The sequence below is a fragment of the Manacus candei genome, unplaced genomic scaffold (genome assembly GCF_025592945.1).
Source record: "Manacus candei isolate 608988 ecotype Guabito, Panama unplaced genomic scaffold, ASM2559294v1 h1tg000151l, whole genome shotgun sequence".
Classification (NCBI taxonomy): Eukaryota; Metazoa; Chordata; class Aves; order Passeriformes; family Pipridae; genus Manacus; species Manacus candei.
Window position 1 is genome coordinate 798,063 of NW_026138199.1, and position 18,413 is coordinate 816,475.

The 18,413-nt window shown below is 54.3% G+C and overlaps 3 protein-coding genes across 13 annotated transcripts in view; 1 reads left to right on the forward strand and 2 right to left on the reverse strand.

The window, feature by feature from the left end:
• The window catches only part of EYA3 (EYA transcriptional coactivator and phosphatase 3), a 56,834-nt gene extending 49,100 nt beyond the window's left edge, over window positions 1-7,734 (forward strand). For all 9 annotated transcript variants that reach the window (XM_051772249.1, XM_051772252.1, XM_051772250.1 and 6 more), the window contains 6 exons: window positions 11-69; window positions 948-1,105; window positions 2,660-2,774; window positions 3,127-3,248; window positions 3,486-3,586; window positions 4,417-7,734. In XM_051772249.1, the coding sequence (XP_051628209.1) occupies window positions 11-69; window positions 948-1,105; window positions 2,660-2,774; window positions 3,127-3,248; window positions 3,486-3,586; window positions 4,417-4,497 (636 nt within the window). In that variant the 3' untranslated portion in view covers window positions 4,498-7,734. The remainder of the gene's footprint in view (window positions 1-10; window positions 70-947; window positions 1,106-2,659; window positions 2,775-3,126; window positions 3,249-3,485; window positions 3,587-4,416) is intronic.
• Window positions 5,002-11,608, reverse strand: XKR8 (XK related 8). Of its 3 annotated transcripts, XR_007900681.1 has the most exons (4): window positions 11,249-11,608; window positions 10,282-10,478; window positions 6,739-9,705; window positions 5,002-5,242 (listed from the first exon to the last, which is right to left on the reverse strand). XR_007900681.1 is itself a non-coding variant. In XM_051772267.1 (3 exons), the coding sequence occupies exons 1-3, from the start codon at window positions 11,542-11,544 to the stop codon at window positions 8,966-8,968; spliced, it is 1,134 nt and encodes a 377-aa protein (XP_051628227.1). In that variant the 5' UTR covers window positions 11,545-11,608; the 3' UTR covers window positions 6,201-8,965. The 3 variants fall into 3 exon arrangements, 2 of the variants coding, with proteins under 2 accessions (XP_051628227.1, XP_051628226.1); XM_051772267.1 differs by lacking the exon at window positions 5,002-5,242 and having other exon boundaries at window positions 6,201-9,625; window positions 10,282-10,459; XM_051772266.1 differs by lacking the exon at window positions 5,002-5,242 and having other exon boundaries at window positions 6,703-9,705.
• A 2,012-nt stretch (window positions 11,609-13,620) lies between these two features.
• RPA2 (replication protein A2) lies at window positions 13,621-18,370 on the reverse strand. The gene is made up of 9 exons (XM_051772280.1): window positions 18,172-18,370; window positions 17,902-18,014; window positions 17,718-17,819; window positions 17,534-17,647; window positions 16,828-16,902; window positions 15,556-15,669; window positions 15,176-15,286; window positions 14,904-14,998; window positions 13,621-14,216 (listed from the first exon to the last, which is right to left on the reverse strand). Exons 1-9 carry the CDS (start codon window positions 18,353-18,355, stop codon window positions 14,132-14,134), a joined length of 993 nt encoding a protein of 330 aa, XP_051628240.1. The 5' UTR covers window positions 18,356-18,370; the 3' UTR covers window positions 13,621-14,131.
• Window positions 18,371-18,413: the final 43 nt, after the last annotated feature.

Genomic DNA, 18,413 nt, shown 5'->3' on the forward strand with positions numbered 1-18,413 from the left:
CCTTTAATAGGAGTGTGACCAGGTACACATAGAAGATGTGGCATCTGATGACAATGGCCAAGATCTAAGGTGTTGTACTGACAAATGCAGGAAATGTATTGCTGATGTAATCGGGTGTTGTGGGGACTTGACACCCAGATGGAATTAAGGGAGGGAGGTCAGCTTTGTGCAGAGAACGAAACCTGGCAAACGGTGTTTGTTTGCTGGGGGCTGTTTCTTTGAAGACCTACAAAGCATTAAGAGTTTTGAAATTAGATTGTGAATTATATTGTCCACAGTTGAATGCTGCCTCTGTGTTCAATGACATATGAGGAATGGAGAACCTGCACTCCAGATCTCATGATGACAAGGTTGGATGGATCTCTGAGTAACCTGCTCTAGTGAAAGGTGTCCCTGCCTATGGCAGGGGTTTAGAATGAGATAATCTTGAAGGTCTTGTCCAACCTAAACCATTCTGTGAGTCCATGATCATCTGAGAAATGCCTGTCAGGGAGTAAGAAATACAGGGAGAGTGGTGAAGCAGGACTTGTTTCCTGCAGTCATAAGCTGGTGAAGCAGCTCATCTGCTCGTGGAGCTGCAACTGTGATGGAAAGGCACAGATGTTGTGTTTAGAGGATACTGTGCTGGAGTTTATCATTGCAGGATGAGAAAGAGGCCAGTAGGAAGGATGCTCCATATCGCAGAGGAGTGAGCAGCCAAAGGGCAAAGGAGAGTTTTGTAGTGGAAAATGTGAAGGGAATTGTATGAGTGTAGCAGTTCAGAGCCAGCAGCAGCTGCAGTTGGATATCAGTGTGTTCCTGTAGGAGCTGGGCTCTGTTCTCCAGGTGCCCTGGTGCCCGTGCAGTTCCTCTCCCAGGTTTTTTTTGGCTGCTGTCAGCGCTGTTGCAAACAGCTGCAGGAGTTCTGCTGTTGTGGCCCAGCTAACACATCTACTTTCCTGCAACAGCAACTACAACTTCTCCACGGATGGGTTCAGTGGCTCAGGAAGCAACACAAACCACAGCTCCTCGGTTGGTGTGCAGGGAGTGGACTGGATGAGGAAACTGGCCTTCCGCTACCGCAGGGTACGCGAGATCTACAACAAATACAAGGCTGATGTTGGAGGTGAGTGTCACCTGCACCGAGGTCTGAACAGAGCTTGTAGGGCCAGACTCTGTCCTTCCTCAGAGTTTTGGCTTTTCTGAATGTGTGGACATGAGAAGTAAACCATTCTCCCAGTGCTAACTGGGATCAAATTTCCATGGGATCCAAGAGAGTACATCTTCCAAAACTGAACAGCATGCTAGTGCAGGCTGTGAGTTATCATGGAGATAGGGATGGTCAGTCAGTCCTGGAGCTAACAAAGTTGTAGTGCATATAGTGTCCCTTTACTAATTTAGTATGAAAGGTTGCCTGGCATTCTGCTCAGGACAGGTCTGAATGACTCACTTGCCCTTCCTCTCAGGAGGTGTCATTCATGTCTTCACAAAGTCTGCTTTTTGTCATGTCATTGTCAGGAAACACAGTGGTCACCCCTGGGCTGCTGGGTCCACGGTCTGACATGACATCTCTATCTTTTCACAATATCACTTAAAACCTTTCAGTTTTGCTTCCTTTCCAGCTCCAAAGCAGTCATAATGATGCAAACCACAGTGAGCAAATGGAGAGGAGTTTTCTGTTTAGTCTGAATCTTGGCATTGCTGTCCCTGGAAAAGGGATGTTGCTGGAGCGGCTCACCCTGCAGGGTGACTCGGCCCGGTGGGTTGTGGATTTGGGTACCCTTTGCCTACACAAAAAAAACACTTGATAGATCATTTTCTTGGACAAATGTTCTAAAAAAACAGGTGTTCAAAACTACAGCTTTCAGCCCCGTCAGTGTAAGTCTGCAGTTCAGTGTGCTGGGGCTACCTGATTTCTGGCAGGGATCAGACCATGCATGTGGGAAACCTGGATGCAGAGTTTTTCAGGACCTGTGTAAAGCCCCATGGTAAAGCAGCTGTGGGTGCAGCCTGCTGTGGGTCCTTCCATGGCCTCAGTGCAGGGGACTGGTGCACTACAGGACTGGAATGAGGGAGCTCGAACGTCACGGCTGGAAGGGAGGTGCAAGCTCCATGTGCTCCTTTCTTGTTGTGTTTACTGATAGCAGCAAGTTTGACTGTATGGACTCCATTTCTGGCTGCTTTTAATTCAAAACTGGAGGCTTGGAGAAAAGTATATCGAAAAGAGATTACAAACACGGGAATAAAAAAAAAAGGAGGGCAGTTTAAAAAAGATACATAAAAGGGGTTAAAGTGGAAAGGGTCCTTGGGAAGAATGATGTCAGAGGGGGTGACTGGAGGAGTTCTTTCCCCTGCTCTATGGCCTTGGACCCCTGCTGCTGTGAGTGCTTTGTATGAGAGAAGTGCATTTGATTGCCTGTATCCTGAGAAGTCTTTGAAACAATCGGAGAAAAGCATCTGCCCAGTTCCCCACAGTCAGACTCCTGGATGGATGTCTGGGCTCATCCATGTCACTGGAAGCTGGTTTCTCTTGCTGCTTCAAGACAGACAGTCCAGCTTCCAGAGGCCTTCAGTTCTGTGTTATTTATTGCAGAGCAGGCAGCTGGTGCATTGGGGGACAGCTCTCTCCTTGTCAGACTTGCCAGCTCAGCTGGGCAAACACATGTTCCTTACCTTCCAGGCCTGCTTAGCCCACAGAAGAGGGAAGCTCTCCAGCGACTGAGGACTGATATAGAAGTGCTAACAGATTCCTGGCTAGAAACTGCATTAAAGTCCCTGCTGCTTATCCAGTCCAGGTATGGAACCTTGAAGTGCGTGCGTGGCTTTCGCAGCCCTTGGGTTCACGTGCAGCACTGCTGCTGAGAGGCAAAGTGTCTGACTGCAAGAACTCCATCCCTGAGCACCCTTTAGGATTTCTTTGCTGCAACACCTGTAGTTAGGAAGGTCCCCATGCTCACCAAATCACTTTTCTACCAGAGAATTCTTCCAGAAGTAAACAAGCAAAAATCACGAAACCTTGGCCTAAAAAGCCTCCTGAGAGCAGGACGGCAAAGCATGTGGCACTTGGGAAAGCCGAGCAGGCTGCCTGGAGCAGCCGTGGCACCAGTGGCTACAGATGTGCAGTAACAAGTGTTTTTCTTCTTTTAGAAAAAACTGTGAGAACATCCTGATCACAACCACCCAACTGATGCCAGCTCTTGCCAAAGTTCTCCTGTATGGATTGGGCGAAGTGTTTCCCATTGAAAATATTTATAGTGCTACAAAAATAGGTAAGGGGTTGTGCCAAGTCTCTGGCACTGCAGCGTGTGCTGGGGATTAGCAGGGAGTTTTACATGGGAAGTGCCATTTCATGCTGTGGTCCAGCTGGTCATGGCTTCTGGCTCAGGAGCTAAACTGGGTGTTATCCCCTCCCAGTAAGACAAGAATGTGTTTCTGGAAGGAAAAGACCTGTTCAGACTCCCATTTCTCTCTGCTTAAGGCTCCTCAACAGTGGGTTGTGTTGGCAGGTAAAGAGAGCTGCTTCGAGAGGATCGTGTCGCGGTTTGGGAAGAAGGTCACTTACGTGGTGATCGGGGACGGGCGCGACGAGGAGGTGGCAGCCAAGCAGGTGGGTCTGACTGCAGAGGTGGCTGGGGGGCAATACAAAGGGAAGTCACTGCAGCAGGCTTTGCCTGCAGGGACTCTTGTTCCAAGGCCGAACAATTCAGGCTGGGGCAGCCAGGGGCAAGAGATCTTCCACATGTTAAGATGGGCTGTTTTCTGGCTCTTGGGGGTTTAAAGTTTCTGTTTTACTGCTGTTTACGATTGCATATGTCCCTGTAAGCAGTGTCTTGGTGTAGCACATTGGATGTAGCATGTTCAGAGGTTGGACTCAGTGATCTTGGAGGTCTCTTCCACCCTGGATGATTCTGTGTCCTGATCATAGCCTGGGGCTATCAGGATAATGCAGTTTCTCAGGAGCACAGAGGAGTCAGGGCTCAGTGGCAGCAGCACATCATTACAGCACCTGCTATTAGTCTGGATTACAAACAAGGAGCAGTTTGATTGATTTGGACAGGCCTAGATGAGTTGTTCAGTTGTGCTAATTAACAACAGTGAAGTGCACGGACGACTGTCAGGACCTTGTCTGCAGGCTTCACACGTTCTACCATGTGCCAGAGCTGCCACCTGTGCAGGTTCCCTGGGAGCCCTGGGCAGGCATTCCTGGATTCAGCAGCAGCTCACAGCCAAGGTTTTTATCGTGAGCAGCTGACAGTCAGTGCTGGTGCCTGTCATGCAAGATGTGCAGATAAGATACAGATGTGCAGGTGGCCAATATCCATCCTGAGCGTGGTGTGCTCAGAACCACCACACTGCACAGCCCTGCAGGTGTACCCTGGCTGCTTCCACCTCAGCTGAAAATCCCTGATAAACTTGACTGTCCTCTCTTTGTCACAGCACAACATGCCGTTCTGGAGGATCACAAATCACGCTGACCTCGTGTCCCTTCACCAAGCCCTTGAGTTAGACTTCCTGTAAGAAGCTGGGGCAGAGGCGAGACTGCAGCTCCTGTGAGCAATCTCCGTCACTGGAGAGGCAGAAATCTCACACATTTGAGGACTCACTTTTCAGCTTGATGAAGAAAACATACCTGATGCAAAATCTACAGTGGAACATGACAGCAGGTCATTCCTCAGGAGTCCTGCCAAGTCCCAGAGGTGTCCTGCAAAGGAGCCCTAGACTCAGCAGGGCTACAGCTTGTCTGCCAGAAGGGACTTACAGAGCCAGCTGAATGCTTCTGGCAGGTGTCTCCAGAGGGAGGGGCCATACAACAGCAGAAGTATTTGTAAGAGCCCTCTCCTTTCTATTCAGCTTAGTTGTAGAACCCAAGTACACATAAAACCTTATTTTTATAGGAAAACGCTGATGGCAGAGCTGAACCTTCCTTGTTTTGCAAAGCCGAAGAGCTATGTTTTTTTTTATGGGAAATATTAATGAAAATGTCAAAAATACCTCTATTGCTGTAAAATGTGTCCTCTCTCCTTTCCTGGGTGTTCAAAGCAGTTAATTTATTACAATGTCCTTATTTCCTCAATGTGGGATTACTGGAAAACAGAAAAACAAGGGAACGCTTCTGGGAGATGTGGTTCCTTGTAGAGGCAAATGTTGGTGTTCTGAGTTTATCCTGGTGGCTTCTAGTCAAATATGTGCACAAGTCCTGTTAGCCAGCAGGAGACCATTGGATTCCAGCCTTGGCCCGGACCATAGATCCCACAGATTTTCCCTGTAAAGGAAAATGAAACCGCCTGTGAACATCAGGTATGGCAGACTAGTGCATACTGTTCAGATGTGAACAGAGTCCTCACCTGGACTAGGAATAATCTAATTCCTAAATCCTCATGAATGTTACAGAGAAGGCTCTGGCTATGGTTGTTAACCTTCACCTCTGCATTCCTGACTCCATGTGTGAGAAAAAGCTCCTTTTAGTAGAATCAGATTCAGTTTTCTTATATTCTTCTTTGCATTAGCCTAAATACATAGTGAGAAACAAATGCCTTGTTAAGAGGGACTTAATTTTCTAAGACACTGTGACTTGGCAGCCTGGAGCACACTAGCCTTGAGAGGAATGGCAATGCTGATTTTTCTGCCACTGTCTCAGAAAAGAGACTGGAGCCAGTGACTTGCAGCTCCCCTGGCAAGGAACAGGCAACTGGGGACTGGGGCTGGCATAGGGGCTGGTTTTGTGCCAGGTCAGGCTGTGTTTGGTGGCATCTGCCTCCCCCTGCACCCCGATGGCACCAGATCAGCAGGTGCTTGGGGTTCCTGCCCTGAGGACGGGTGTGTGCTGCACCCCAGCCAGACCTGTGGCTGCACCCAAACCCCTCCAGATTGCTGGTCCCAGCCCCACGTCACCTGTCTGGGACCCACAGGGGACTGGGCTGAAAGTCTGTCACTGCAGGGGGACACTGACCCACTCGCTGTGTCCACACAAGGGATGTATTTGCTGCATTCCTTGTATGGCATTAATTACTGAGGGATATTTCCATCAGTGCAGGCTCTGCTGTGCCCTGGAAACGTCTGTTCCTGGGCCATCTCCAGTGACCACTGGGGAGAAGGTGCCTAGAGCCAGGGGTTTGGATCCCAGGAGCTCTGTTTCATATTGTCCTAGCTCCTAGCTCCAGTTTCCTTTTTTTTTTTTTTTAATTAAATTGGAATCAAAGGAGATTCTTTTTCCAAGGTGGTCACAGGAGTCGGGAGTGATCAGCTTTCCATCCAGCTCCTTGTCAGGTGTTGGCCTTTTGCTCTGATCCCAGATGGATACTGGATCTGCATATTTCCCCAGGAGCTCTGCAGCAAGAACACACTGTTATGTGGGAGCTGCTGCCCACGAGCAGCAGGACCACTCACCCCATGAGGGGAATCTGAGGACAGGTGTCTGCTGCGGGTGTCACTGGGCAGCTCAGCAGAGGGGGAGGTGTTTGGCTGCCCTTGGGGCTGCTGGCCCAGGAGAGCCCTGGGGCTGTGCTGGGGGTGTTAGCAGCAGGTTTGGAGAGGGGAGCAGGAGTCCCCAGGGATGTTCTCTGTACCAGATGGAGAGCTCAGGTGTGTTACCACCTATTCCAGGCAGCTGGAGCAGCTCCAGCTCCATGACTGCTGGGTCCACAGATCCAGTTCCTCTGGGGTCCCTGTGAAGTGTGTTACTGTGCCAGCCAGAGCTGTGCCGAGGAGCAGCCCCATTGCTCCCAGGGCTGGAAATATCACCAGAGGATCAGGACTTACCCGGAGTCACAGAAGAGTCTGTGTGGGATCCTGAACATCCCTCAGTGAGTCCCAGTCCATCCAAAGGTCTCCTGTAAGCAGGCTTGGGAGCTGTCCCAAGCTGTGCAGCAGCCTGTTGGGAGCACGTCTTGTACTCTGGCTGGCTAAGCTTTGGGATTAAAACCTGTGCCTTAACCTCCCACCACTGGCATGGCCAAGTAGCCCCTTTGCTTTGCTCCCGTGGGAAGCAGCTGGTGAGAGCTGTGCTGGGGAGGGGCTGGGTTTGCCCAGGCATTCTCAATGGGTGCTGGGCCTGTGGGCCTGAGCCACCTGGCAGCTGGCTGTGCTTTTTGTTTGTTTACTTCCAGATGTTTTAAGGAAATTTTAAGATGTCGGTAAAATTTTAGCTGAGCGTGGAACTTGCAGCCACTGACATTTCATACTGATATTTATACGATGTTTCCTTGAATGTATGTAAAGTACTTTTATAACAGGAGGTTGATGGTACATTTCTGTGTTTGTTACTAAAGAGTGACCTGGCTATTTTATTTTTTTCCTCTGTTGGCTGAATTTAAGCCTTTTCCTGTCTCTCATGAGGCAGAAACAGCACCTCTATCCAAGTATTGATTTTTCTCCTGTCTCTGTCACCAGTTCAGCTACAGCCAGGTAGGCTAATGGAAGAGCAAACCCAAACACCTGAAAGACAGTCAGCCTGTGGGCCTGGGGCATCTGAGCTCACGTGGGTGCTGCCAGCCTCCCCTGCAGCTTCACCACAGCCACAGAGGCTTTAAAAAACACCTGATCCACTAATATTTGCTGCCTCCGAGAGCCCCGGGGGAGGTGTCTGTGCTGGCAGTGGTGGGCAGGACCCCTGGAGTCCAGAGCAGCCCTTGCAGTGCTATGAGGGGTGAGTCCCGGGCACTGCTGGCTGTGGGGTCTCTGCCTGTTCATGGTCTGTAATGGGAACTGTTCTATGAACTGGAAAAAAAATAATAAATTCTTTATTTTCTATAGTGACTGCTTCAGCTTGTTTTCTGCCCCCGTGTCAGTCCCTGCCCCTGTGACAGCCTGGGCCAGGCTTGGTGGCACTGGCAGGTTACAATGCAGCCTCTGGGGAGTCCTGGGGAGCCAGTCCCTGCCCCACTGGCTCTGCTGAGGTGCCCAGGGCAGGCACACAGTGCTCCCTGAACAAACCTTCCCTTCCCATATCTTTTGCACAAGGCCATCAAACACCCCTCCTCCCAGCCTGTGCTGCAGAGCTGCTGGCCTTGGCCACGGGCTGATTGTTTGTAGGAGCAGCTGTGAAACAGAGTTCAGCTGCTCCTCCAGCTGTATCTTGCTGCCTTTCCTGGGATGGGGTTCCCCTCCTAGGCTGGGTCCTGCTGGGGGGGAGTGATGGAGGCAAGGGGAAGGGGCCAGGAGTCAATGCTTTGGGCAACCAGGACACGCCACAGCTGCCAACTGGGCAACAGCAAAAGAGGCAGAGGCTGCTCTGGGGCCTGCTTGGGTTTTGGCACGAATCTCAGGGCCACCCTGCCTGGGAGCTGGGTGGGTGTCTGTGCCCAGGTGCCAGCACAGCCCCACACTGACCACATGCACAGCCACCTATGGCCAACTGCAGCCTGGCTATGGCATTAGGAGCACTGCCCAGGGTGTGGTGGTGGGAATGGCAGCCAAGGGAGCACGAGGTGTCCATAATAAGCCAGAAGCACCAAGCCACTCTGCAGCCACTTGTCAGCACAGGCCTCCTTCCCATCCCTCCCCAAACATGCTGATAACAGGTGAGCTTTGACCTTGATACAAAAACTAACACACAAAGGAAGAAAACTCTGTCTGGAAACAAAGGTCAGATAGCCACAGCCACGGAGGAAACAAGCTCCCACATCCTTGCACAGCAACAGCAGCAGCAGGCACAGGAGAGGCATAGAGAGAACAAACCACTGCTCTTGGGGTTTTTCTTTTGAACAAGCTAATAATAAATAACAAGGAAAGCTGACACAGCATTGCACCCACGCTGGACCTGCCACATGCCACAATGTGCTGGACCTGCCACAAACACCGTGGCTTTCCTTGAGGGTGCAGCCATGGGAGCCATGCTGTGTGCCATGGGACTCCTTGGGCATTTCCACATCATCCCTCATTCCTGCCAGGTCTCTCCAGCTGCCCAAAACAACAGCCTGGGGGAGCAGAACCAGGACCACAACTAACAAATAGACCTCCCCTGCATGTCCCTTTGGAGGAGCTGCCCTCAGGCAGCAGACTCTAGGGCAGCAGCCCCATTCAGGAAGCGCTGCCGTGCCAGCTGGGAGACAGGGAACTGGATCTGGGCCAGGCACTGCATCCGTCTGTTCACAAGGTCTGGCTCAGAGAACGAGCGAAACTCCAGCTCATCACTCCCTCCATCGGCATCCACCTCGTCATAGCCACCCTCCTGCTGCACCTGCCTGTTGGGGTGCAGCCACTTGTAGTAGGTGACCCTCAGCCCCAGTCCCAGCAGGTAGCAGGGCAGGGCGGCAGAGACCACTGGGAGGAGGTACCAGTGGTCCTCAGAGGGGGCCTGGCCCCAAAGCCAGGAGAGGGCCAGCAGTGTACTGTCCACCAGGATGAAGCTGTGGTAGATGATGCTGCGGTGCAGCGTCCTCCCCTGCGCCACGTTGAACCAGCTGAAGTAGAGGATCACGGCCACCATGGCCCGGTAAAGCTGCTCAGGGCCAGGTGATTCCATGAAGTTTGTGCCCTGCAGGCTGACCCAGAGGAACATGGCCAGCCACACGAGTGGGAAGTGGACAGCCACACCGTAGGGCCAGAGCAGGGCGAAGAGGGCGACTGCCAGGACACGGGGACAGATGAGGAAGAAGTTCCACAGGAAGTAGATGATGGAGGAGCCCCGGCTCAGCTCGTACTTGTCCTGCAAGAAGGAGCGCAGGGACTGGTGGTAGTCCAACAGAGACCAGGACACACACAGGAGCGCAGTGCCAATCCCCAGGCCTGCAAACAGAGTTGGAGATGCTGAGGGAAGACCGAGACAGGGCCCAGCCTGGCTCAAACCTTCCCCTACCCGGTGCTGCTACAAGGAGCTTCCCCCCCGCTCACTGAGCTGCTGCTGCCAGGGTCAGAGCCTCAGCACCCCTCTCTCCCTCAGCCTTCTGCCCTCCCCGAGGAGGAGGCGGGTGCTGGCCTTGCCCTGAAGGTGGAGAAGAAGTGCTGGGACTGAGTAGCCCTGCAGAGCCCACACAGGCAGGCCTGTGCTCCACCTACACCCACATTGGCATCTCCCTGCTCCCCAGCCTGACCCTCAGCCTCTCCTGGGGCATGTAAGGAAATGACCACAGTGGTGACAGCTCCAACCCTCCCACCCTGAGCCCAGCACAGTCCATTGCAGCATGTGAGTGCAGGACAGGGGTTCACCCTCCTGTGTAACACGGGAGCAGAATGACCCTTCAAGTAAGTGTCCTGTGGGGTCCTGCAGCCCCCAAACAGCCCATCCGGTCTGTCCCATCCAAGCCCACTCTGACCCCAAGCCTCCACCCCCTCTGCCCTCTCCCCTGGCCCCAGACCCCTCACCCTGGGAGATCTCAGCCTTGTTCGTCTGAAGGATAATGTAGAGGAGCAGGGTGAGCTGCGGGGTGTTCTCGAGGAAGGTCTCGAAGAGCCGCAGCATGCTGATGTCGTGGGAGAGGAAGGCCATGTGTCTCTGCTCCTCCTCCTCCTCTGCTTTTGCCCAGCACACCTTCCAGCCCACCTTCAGAGCATGGAGGCACCTGTGTGGGGACCCAGCCAGTGGTGAGGGGCCACACAAGCCCCTCGGTCCTCACGCTGCCCTGGCAGGACAACAAGCCCCTCCAATTTATACCCAAACTCCTCCTTCCCCCTCCCCAAACCAGGCACCACAGGAGCCACGCGATGCCCAGCCACTCGTGAAGTGTCAACAGAGAACTGCCCTCAGAGGACCTGCCAGGATCGTTTCCTGCCCCCGGGAGGGGAGGCCCCGCCGCGCCCCCCGAACTCCCGGGAGCGCCAAGGCCCAGACGAGAATCCGGGCCCCGCTCCGCTTGGTCGGAGGGCTCCGGCGGCGGCGACAGCACCGGGAGACAAGAGCTGAGCCGGGGGAGCTTCAGCTGGAGGGACACAGGCGGCTCCGCCGCGGGGCTGGGCCGAACCGCTCTGCCCGGGAGCCCCTCGGCCCCCCCCGGGGCACCGCTCACCCCACCCCGGGCAGGCCGGCAGCTGCAGGGGGCCGGGACCCTCGTCCTCCCCTGCCGGAGCAGAGTGAGGGGCAGCCAGAGGGGGTGAGGGGAGGGTGGGGCGGAGCGGGGACGATGCCCGGGGGTGGGCAGGGGGTGATGCCCGAGGGATGCCCGGGGGTGGGCAGAGGGGGTGCCCGGGGGATGCCCGGGGGTGGGCAGGGGGGGTGCCCGGGGGATGCCCGGGGGTGGGCAGGGGGTGATGCCCGAGGGATGCCCGGGGGTGGGCAGGGGGGGTGCCCGGGGGATGCCCGAGGCCGCGGGAAGCCGGCGCGGGGCTGCCATACCTGAAGAGAAAGCCGAGCTGCAGGAGGTGCAAGGCGGCGAGCAGCGCGGCGGGCACGGCGGGGCGCAGCGCGGGCGGGTCGGAGCGCAGCCAGAGCCAGCTGCAGGCCTGGGCGGCGGCCGAGGCGGCGGCGAGCAGCGACAGCGACAGCGCGGCCCAGCCCGGCTGCCCGCGCCGCACGTACTCCGCCGCCACCCACCCGTCCATGAACAGATCCAGCGCCGCCGCCGCCGTCCCCGCCGCCGCCAGCGCCAACTGCAGCGGCCCGAACCGCGGCGGGGCGGCCCGGGGGCACATGGACAGCGGGACCCGCCCGGCAGCGGCACCGGGACCGGGACCCGCCCCGGCACGGACCGCACCGCACCGCACCCCGCGCGGGCCACGCCCCCTCCCCGCCGGCCCCGCCCCCGCGGGCCCCGCCCTCGCTCTCTGTCCCGCCCCTCGTGGCCCCGCCCCCTCTTTCTGTCCCGCCCCCGCTCTCTGTCCCGCCCCCCGTGGCCCCGCCCCCTCTTTCTGTCCCGCCCCCGCTCTCTGTCCCGCCCCTCACGGCCCCGCCCCCGCCGCAGCCCCGGCCCGGCCCGGCAGAGCCGCCTCGGCCCCTCCAGGGAAGCGGCATCTTCTGGCTGCGGTTCTCCTACACCGAGGCCGAGCCGCCCCCAGCCCCGCACTCGCGTGTTCCTCCCCGGAGCCCCGGCTCCCCGCGGGGCCGCCGTGACACGCAGCCCAGGCCCGCCGGGGCTGAGTGGGGCGGGGGTGCCGGGGGCTCGGAGCACGGCCCTCCGCTGTGTCCGGCTGTGCTCCCCAGCCCTGCCCTGCTCCACGGCCCCTCCGCTCGCTCTGGCCCCGCCACAGAGGGTCGGGGGGGCCGGGACACGGGGGATGAGCTGTGGGGCAGCCGGGCAGGACGGGCTGGAGCTCCGGTCCAGCCAGAACAGCATCACGCAGAGCTGGGGGGTCCCTGCCTTCACCCGCCCTCAGCGCGGGCAGCACAGCGCTGTTTTATCCAATTGCACAACTGCTCTCTTTACTGCAAGCACTTCCGTGCATCTTCACTTCTAATTCCTAACCTGCGCACTTCCTACAAAAATTACAGTACTTTTGGCTTCCGGATCTGATGGACTCTATAGTGAGATGTTAACCAGTAACACACCTACTACACGGTTTAGCAACACAGGCTACAGCTGGGCCACAGAACCCGAGCAGGAAACAGATTTGCCCCAGCAGTAACCCCAGGAGCAGAGACCCCAGGTCCCCCAGGCAGCTCCACGGATGTGTCCACAGGGAACAACTGCTTTTGCAAAACAAAGTTAATTCACCAGCTCCAGGCAACAGAAACCCCATGACCTGCAGCTCCCATAGCACAGAGATCCTACCAGCCCCTGAGCCCTCTGCCCCAGCCCTGGTTGCGTGTGCAGCTATTCCAGCAGTCCCTGGGCACTTGGCAGGCAGCAATCGAAGGACAGGGCAGCAATCTGTGTGCAGCACAGCACAGAACAGCAGCTCTCACCTGCAAGTGCAGTTCAGTGTCTCAGCGGTTCAGCTTGAAAGATCTGGGTCCTGCTTTTCAGCAACACCTTCACAAAGCGGAAAGCTGTGTGGTTCCTTCTGTGAGAACAGCTACATTACACACCTGAAATGCTCCTGAACATTTATGAGCTCTTGAAGTGCTCTCATTACAAGTACAAAACAATTGCCAGAAGGCAGGTCTGTTTGAATTTCCTATGACAGGAAGCTCACCATGACTGAGGGACAATATGGTGCTGCAGTCGCTTGCAGCCTCCCTGAACAAGGCAGAGTTGCAGAAAAACAGGAAACACAAATCTCTTATCTCCACCCCAATCCATCTAGAGTATCAACCTATATCCTAACAGTGTTTTTCTGTTACACTTTAAAAATGGTTTAAAGAATAAAATCTAATTGCACTTGGTGTAATTCATTTGAGCTTCAGCTAAAATCATAGAACAGCATGTCCTGAGGTGAAAGAGACCCCCAAGGATCATCAAGTCCAACTCCTGGCACTGCACAGGACACCCCAACAATCCCACCCTGTCCCTGAGAGCATTGTCCAAACACTCCTTGAGCGCTGGCAGCCTTGGTGCTGTGCCCACTGCCCTGGGGAGCCTGTTTTGGTGGCAGAAATTACTTGGGCCCTATCTGTAACACTGATACACCATACTGGTTTCTGCTGTAGTACAATTATTTAATTTCTTACTGTCCAGACACTCATTTCGGTTTGACCTTTCAAAGCAAAAAGTTAAAGAAAAAATAAGGATAGTTAAGTATGAGGTGTGCTTTTACTCCCAGGTTTTGTCAAGCAGATGGTTTCCTTCTTCAGGGCAGAAAAGCCTCTTGAGTCACACATGCAGGCAAGGCTCCCCAAGTTACAGTTTTATTAGAAATGTTCAAAAGCTCTAGAAACAAGATCGCCTCTAGTACAAATATAGATTTAAATGCACAAACTAAAAAATAAAAAAATCTTTTCATGATTGCTGTACATTAGTGGAATGGCTACCCACTTTGTGAACGAATAGAAGGGAAGCTGAGTTAGGAGAAACAGCTCTAGAAACAAAGATTAGAAAGCGGCTCCTCTTTCTAACAGGCATCTTTTAAGGAGCCAAAACAAAATGAAGGTTCTGAAGCTTTGAGAAGTTCACTTTTCCCGTGTCTACTTAGGCTTTCAGTCACATGGTCACAGCATAGAATCAAGTCCAGTTAACAGAATCCTGTACGTTCTGCTTGTCCTGGAATTCCATGAGGAGGCATTCACAGAGTAACTGGGACCTTCTACAAAGAGCAAAGATCACCTTCCACGTCACTGAGCTTGGTAGGGTATCTTGAAACATAGACAAGCATTTTTTGGAGCTAAAATTAGCTGGAGGGAACTTCACTCAGCATCTGTTGACTTATAGTGATCATCATCCACCGTGGAGTAGATGTGTCCCTCGCTGCTGAGGAATTCCACGGCTTGCCTTGAAGAAAACCCCATGATTGATAAGCGGTTAGCAATTAATTAGCAAATGTCACCACCCTTCTGCCAGGGATTTCCCATTTACAGACCCCATCCCCACAGTTCCCTCCTGGCAGCTGCCAAGGGAAGCTCTTGATGGCTCTGTCCTGTGAGCAGTGTAAGTGAGGCCCAGAGTTTCTCCAAAGCTGTGACAAGGTGCTCCCCCCACAGCTCAGACTCTGTCTGTCACAGGGGAGAAGGCCACCACTCTCTGTACTTCCCAGGTAAAAGCAGGTCATGGATGTTAATGACTATGTTTCTAGGCCTCAAGGAAAAAGTTATAAGTGACAGCAAAGGAGAACAGAACAGACTATTCCTAAGTGTTCAGTGTGCAGAGAACAAGGTAGTCCTTGAACAGGAGAAATACTGCCAAAGCACTGCAGTACACCCAGGTACCTGTTGCCACTGAACTGATAAACAGATTGTTTTGAAAACAGGGGAGCAAAGTATTTGTCACACCTTCAACTGGCAATGGCTCATTTGGGGCTGTGAAGCCTTCAAAAGCTCTGGCTCACTGCTCCGTGCTGCTGGGGCCACCTGGATTACCCACACTGATTCACAGGTGAGTGCCTGGGCTTGTCCACTGTCCTCTCTGCCTCTGAAAGGACTGCCTGGATTTCCAGAACACCCTTCATTTCTACACACTTACTTGATCGTTGACATGCTCATACTGCGGAGCTGAAGTTTCAGCTCTTGCAGGCTCATACCTTCTGGGACAGGGCAGCTTTTTATCAAGTTCAGTACCTGGAGAAGCAAGAACCACCATTAGCACAGAGCTCAGATTCTCTGTCAGCAAGGCTGAACAGATCCATTGTCTTCAAAAAGTGATGGAACTTGCATTTCCCTGCCCCACATCACACATCACCCCCTGGCAGCCTCCACTGCCACTGCTGTGCTCCCAGAAAAGCTGCTGGCACCCACCTGGCTCTGGTGTGCCGTGAGCCCGTTCACTGGCAGGCTGCCACCTCCTCCATAGCCCCCCACGTCACCGATCCCAGCGGAGGGGAACGACGGCGGCGCACTCGACGCTGACTGGAATCAGGAGAGAAGTGCTGGGGTCACCTGCCTGCCAAACCCACGGCGGTAAAGACTCTGAGACAGTAATTTAAAATAGCTTCTCATGGAACTGGACTGCAACACAATCTCTCTCCAAGGAAGCCAGGACTTCTGTTACACCCTCCCTGTAACCCAGCTTTAAGCTTTCCAGACCCACAATTTCCCCAGCAAAGCCAGAGGTCCCTCTTTGGGAAATCACCATCACCCAGGAAGGGCCACAATGGAATTGGGATCTTTGTACATACCATAAGATTTTTTCTGAGGATCATATGTGCATTGACAATCTCTAGTATGTGTGTGGTGAACTCATTCATATTTTCCAGAGGCATGATCTTAAATGCCACCAAGCTCTTCTTATTCTTTCAGAGGAAAAAAAAACCACCACAAAACAAAGAAAACAATTTACATCACAGCAACAGGAAGATGCAAAACAACCAACCCAGCCATTCCCTCCAGGAATGGGACAGGGGTGGAATGAGAGCTTCTCTGCATGCAGCTAGTCCACAATGTTCTGACCTTCATCTTGTGCTGCTTTTGGCTGGGATAGAGTAGCATGGACTGGTTTTGGACTTGTGCTGGAAACAGTACTGGTAACACAGGGATGTTTTAGTCGTTGCTGAGCACATTTGCACAGAGCCAAGGGCTCTCCTGTTTCTCACACTGTCCCACTGGTGTTAGGCTGGGGGGGCACAAGGAGCTGGGAGGTGACACAGCTGGGACTGCCCAAGGGATATTCCAGACCATACAGTGTCATGCTCAGTATATAAAGCTGGGGAAAGGAGGAGGAAGAGGGGGTGTTTGGACTGATGGCATTTGTCTGCCCCAGGCACTGTTCCACGTGAAGAGCCAGCTCTCCTGGAGATGCTGCACACCTGCCTGCCCATGGGAAGTGCAGAATGAATTCCTTGGTTTGCTTTACTTATTAAACTGCCCCTATCTGAACTCACTGGTTATCTCACTTTGACCCTTCTGATTCTCCCCCATCCCATCAGGAGTGAGTGAGCAGCAGCAGGGGGAGGAGGAGGGGCTCAGGTGCCCTCCAGAGTTAAACTACAACATGTTTTCAGATGTGATTTTGTAAAGCAATGGAGATAGAGTCACTTCTCCTTCTAACTAGCTGGACTTTCCTTTAATGCATGCACCATGACTTGAATATTTAGTTATGAGGCAACCAGATCACATAATGCGCTACACGAAGTGTCCCCATGAACCAGAACCTGGTCTAAGCTCAACAGTACAAACATCCCAGAACCTGATGGCTTTCTGCTCTGCTGAAAACAACACATTGATGATGAGGGGCATTCTAAGTGAGTCCTCATTTTAAATGGTCCTCTGCATTCAGGAACAATTAAGAGTGTTATTAAATACAGCCCTGGCAGAGACACTGAAGATTTGTCCAGAGGAAAGGATAAGCAAGAGACCATGATTAAGTGGATATTCTAAAGCAGCCCACTAACACTGAGCCAGATCTCCAATCCTTCTTGGCCTGGACTCAGACACAGGTGACATGGTCTTACCTGGAACGAACGGAGGTGACCAGCTACTTTGACGTAAGTTCCTGGAGGTACCACAACATTGTCACCTCCTGCCTCCTAACAGAGAGGGAAAGGAGAGAGGTTTGCTGATTCACATTTCCATTTCTCAATTATCACAATAAATGACTCAGCAAAAGAGGCTCATCTCAAGCAAGCACAAACAACGTGCATTGCTATGTCCAGTAAGAGCAGTTAGATAAACATAATTGTAAATGAAAAATAAAAGCATTTACACACTGGAGAGCAGTCAGAGCCACTTGTCTGCTCTGCTGTTTCTGTCTGCTTATGAGAGATTCTCAGAGCAACAAGAGGAAAAGACTCTTGAATACTAAAAAAGCAAGTGTTCAATGCTATACCATGGCTGGGGAATGGGGCAGGCCAGAGCCATTTCTGAACTCAGGATAACCTTGCAGAAAGCCAATTGAATGTCTGCCTGATTATCCTCCCGAAGCTGTTCAACTGAGCTCAGCTGTAACAGCAGCATCTCCCTTGGATTTCAGGGACATATTATTCCTAAAACACTTCTCAGAAAAGCTACATCTTTTTGATAAAAACCTCTGTGAGATGCAGGGAGCTGGTCCTTACAGGTCCCTTCCAGTTGAGACACTGTACTATTCTATAAGTTTTCTCTCCCCACTGCTCTCAAAGGCTGTCAAAGAAGCGTGTTCAGAGCAAATCCAATGCTTACATCGGTGTCAACCCATTGCCTGACGTCCATCGGCGCTGCTGTCATGTCATCCACTTTGTAGAGGATGTTGGTGGGCGCCTTCTCCGCGTGCCGGACGATGCCCACGACGGTGACCTGCGGGGAGGGGGGGAAGTTGCCCGGGCCGCCCGCGGGACTCGGGGCCGCCCCGCCCGCGGCCGCCCACCTGCGAGATCTCCACGTCGCAGATCCGGAATGTCTCGTCGACCTGCTCCGCCGCCAGCAGCTGCGACACCGTGCAGGGCACGATGTTCTGCGAGCGGCTCCGCTGCGAGGGGCGGCGGAGCGTCAGGGCCGGTTCGGTCCCGGCAGGACCGGCCCCGGCCCCGGCCGCCCCCCGCCCGGCCTACCTGCTTCTTCTCCGCCTGGGCGCCGGCGGGCGACCCGAACCCCCCTGGGGACTGCAGGTAGCCGCCCGGGGGCCCCGCGCCGCCCACGGTGCCGTACCCGCCGTCGAAGTTCCCTGCGGGGGGAAGGCAGAGACCGTGAGGCGGCGGCGTGGTCCCCGTCCCCACTGCTGCCGCCATCACGGCCTCGAGCGCTCCGTCCCAGCGGCCCCCGGGCGCTGCCCCGCGCCCCTGCCCCGTGCCCCGTGTCCCGTGTCCCCGTCCCGTCCCCACCGTGCCCGCTCCACATGGCTCCGCACGGATCGGCCGCCACCGGCCCGCGCGCGCCGACCCTCCGCGCGCCGCCCGCGCCTGCCCAATCCGGGAGTGCCGCTCTGCCGGCCGGCGACCAATCGCGACCCTCCGTCTTCCAGCTCCGTCCAATAGAGAGAGGCCGTGGCGAAGCCGCCGGCGCCATTTTGAGAGTAGGCGCTGCCCGGCCCCGCCGCGGGGAGGGGGCGGGGCCGAAGGGGCGG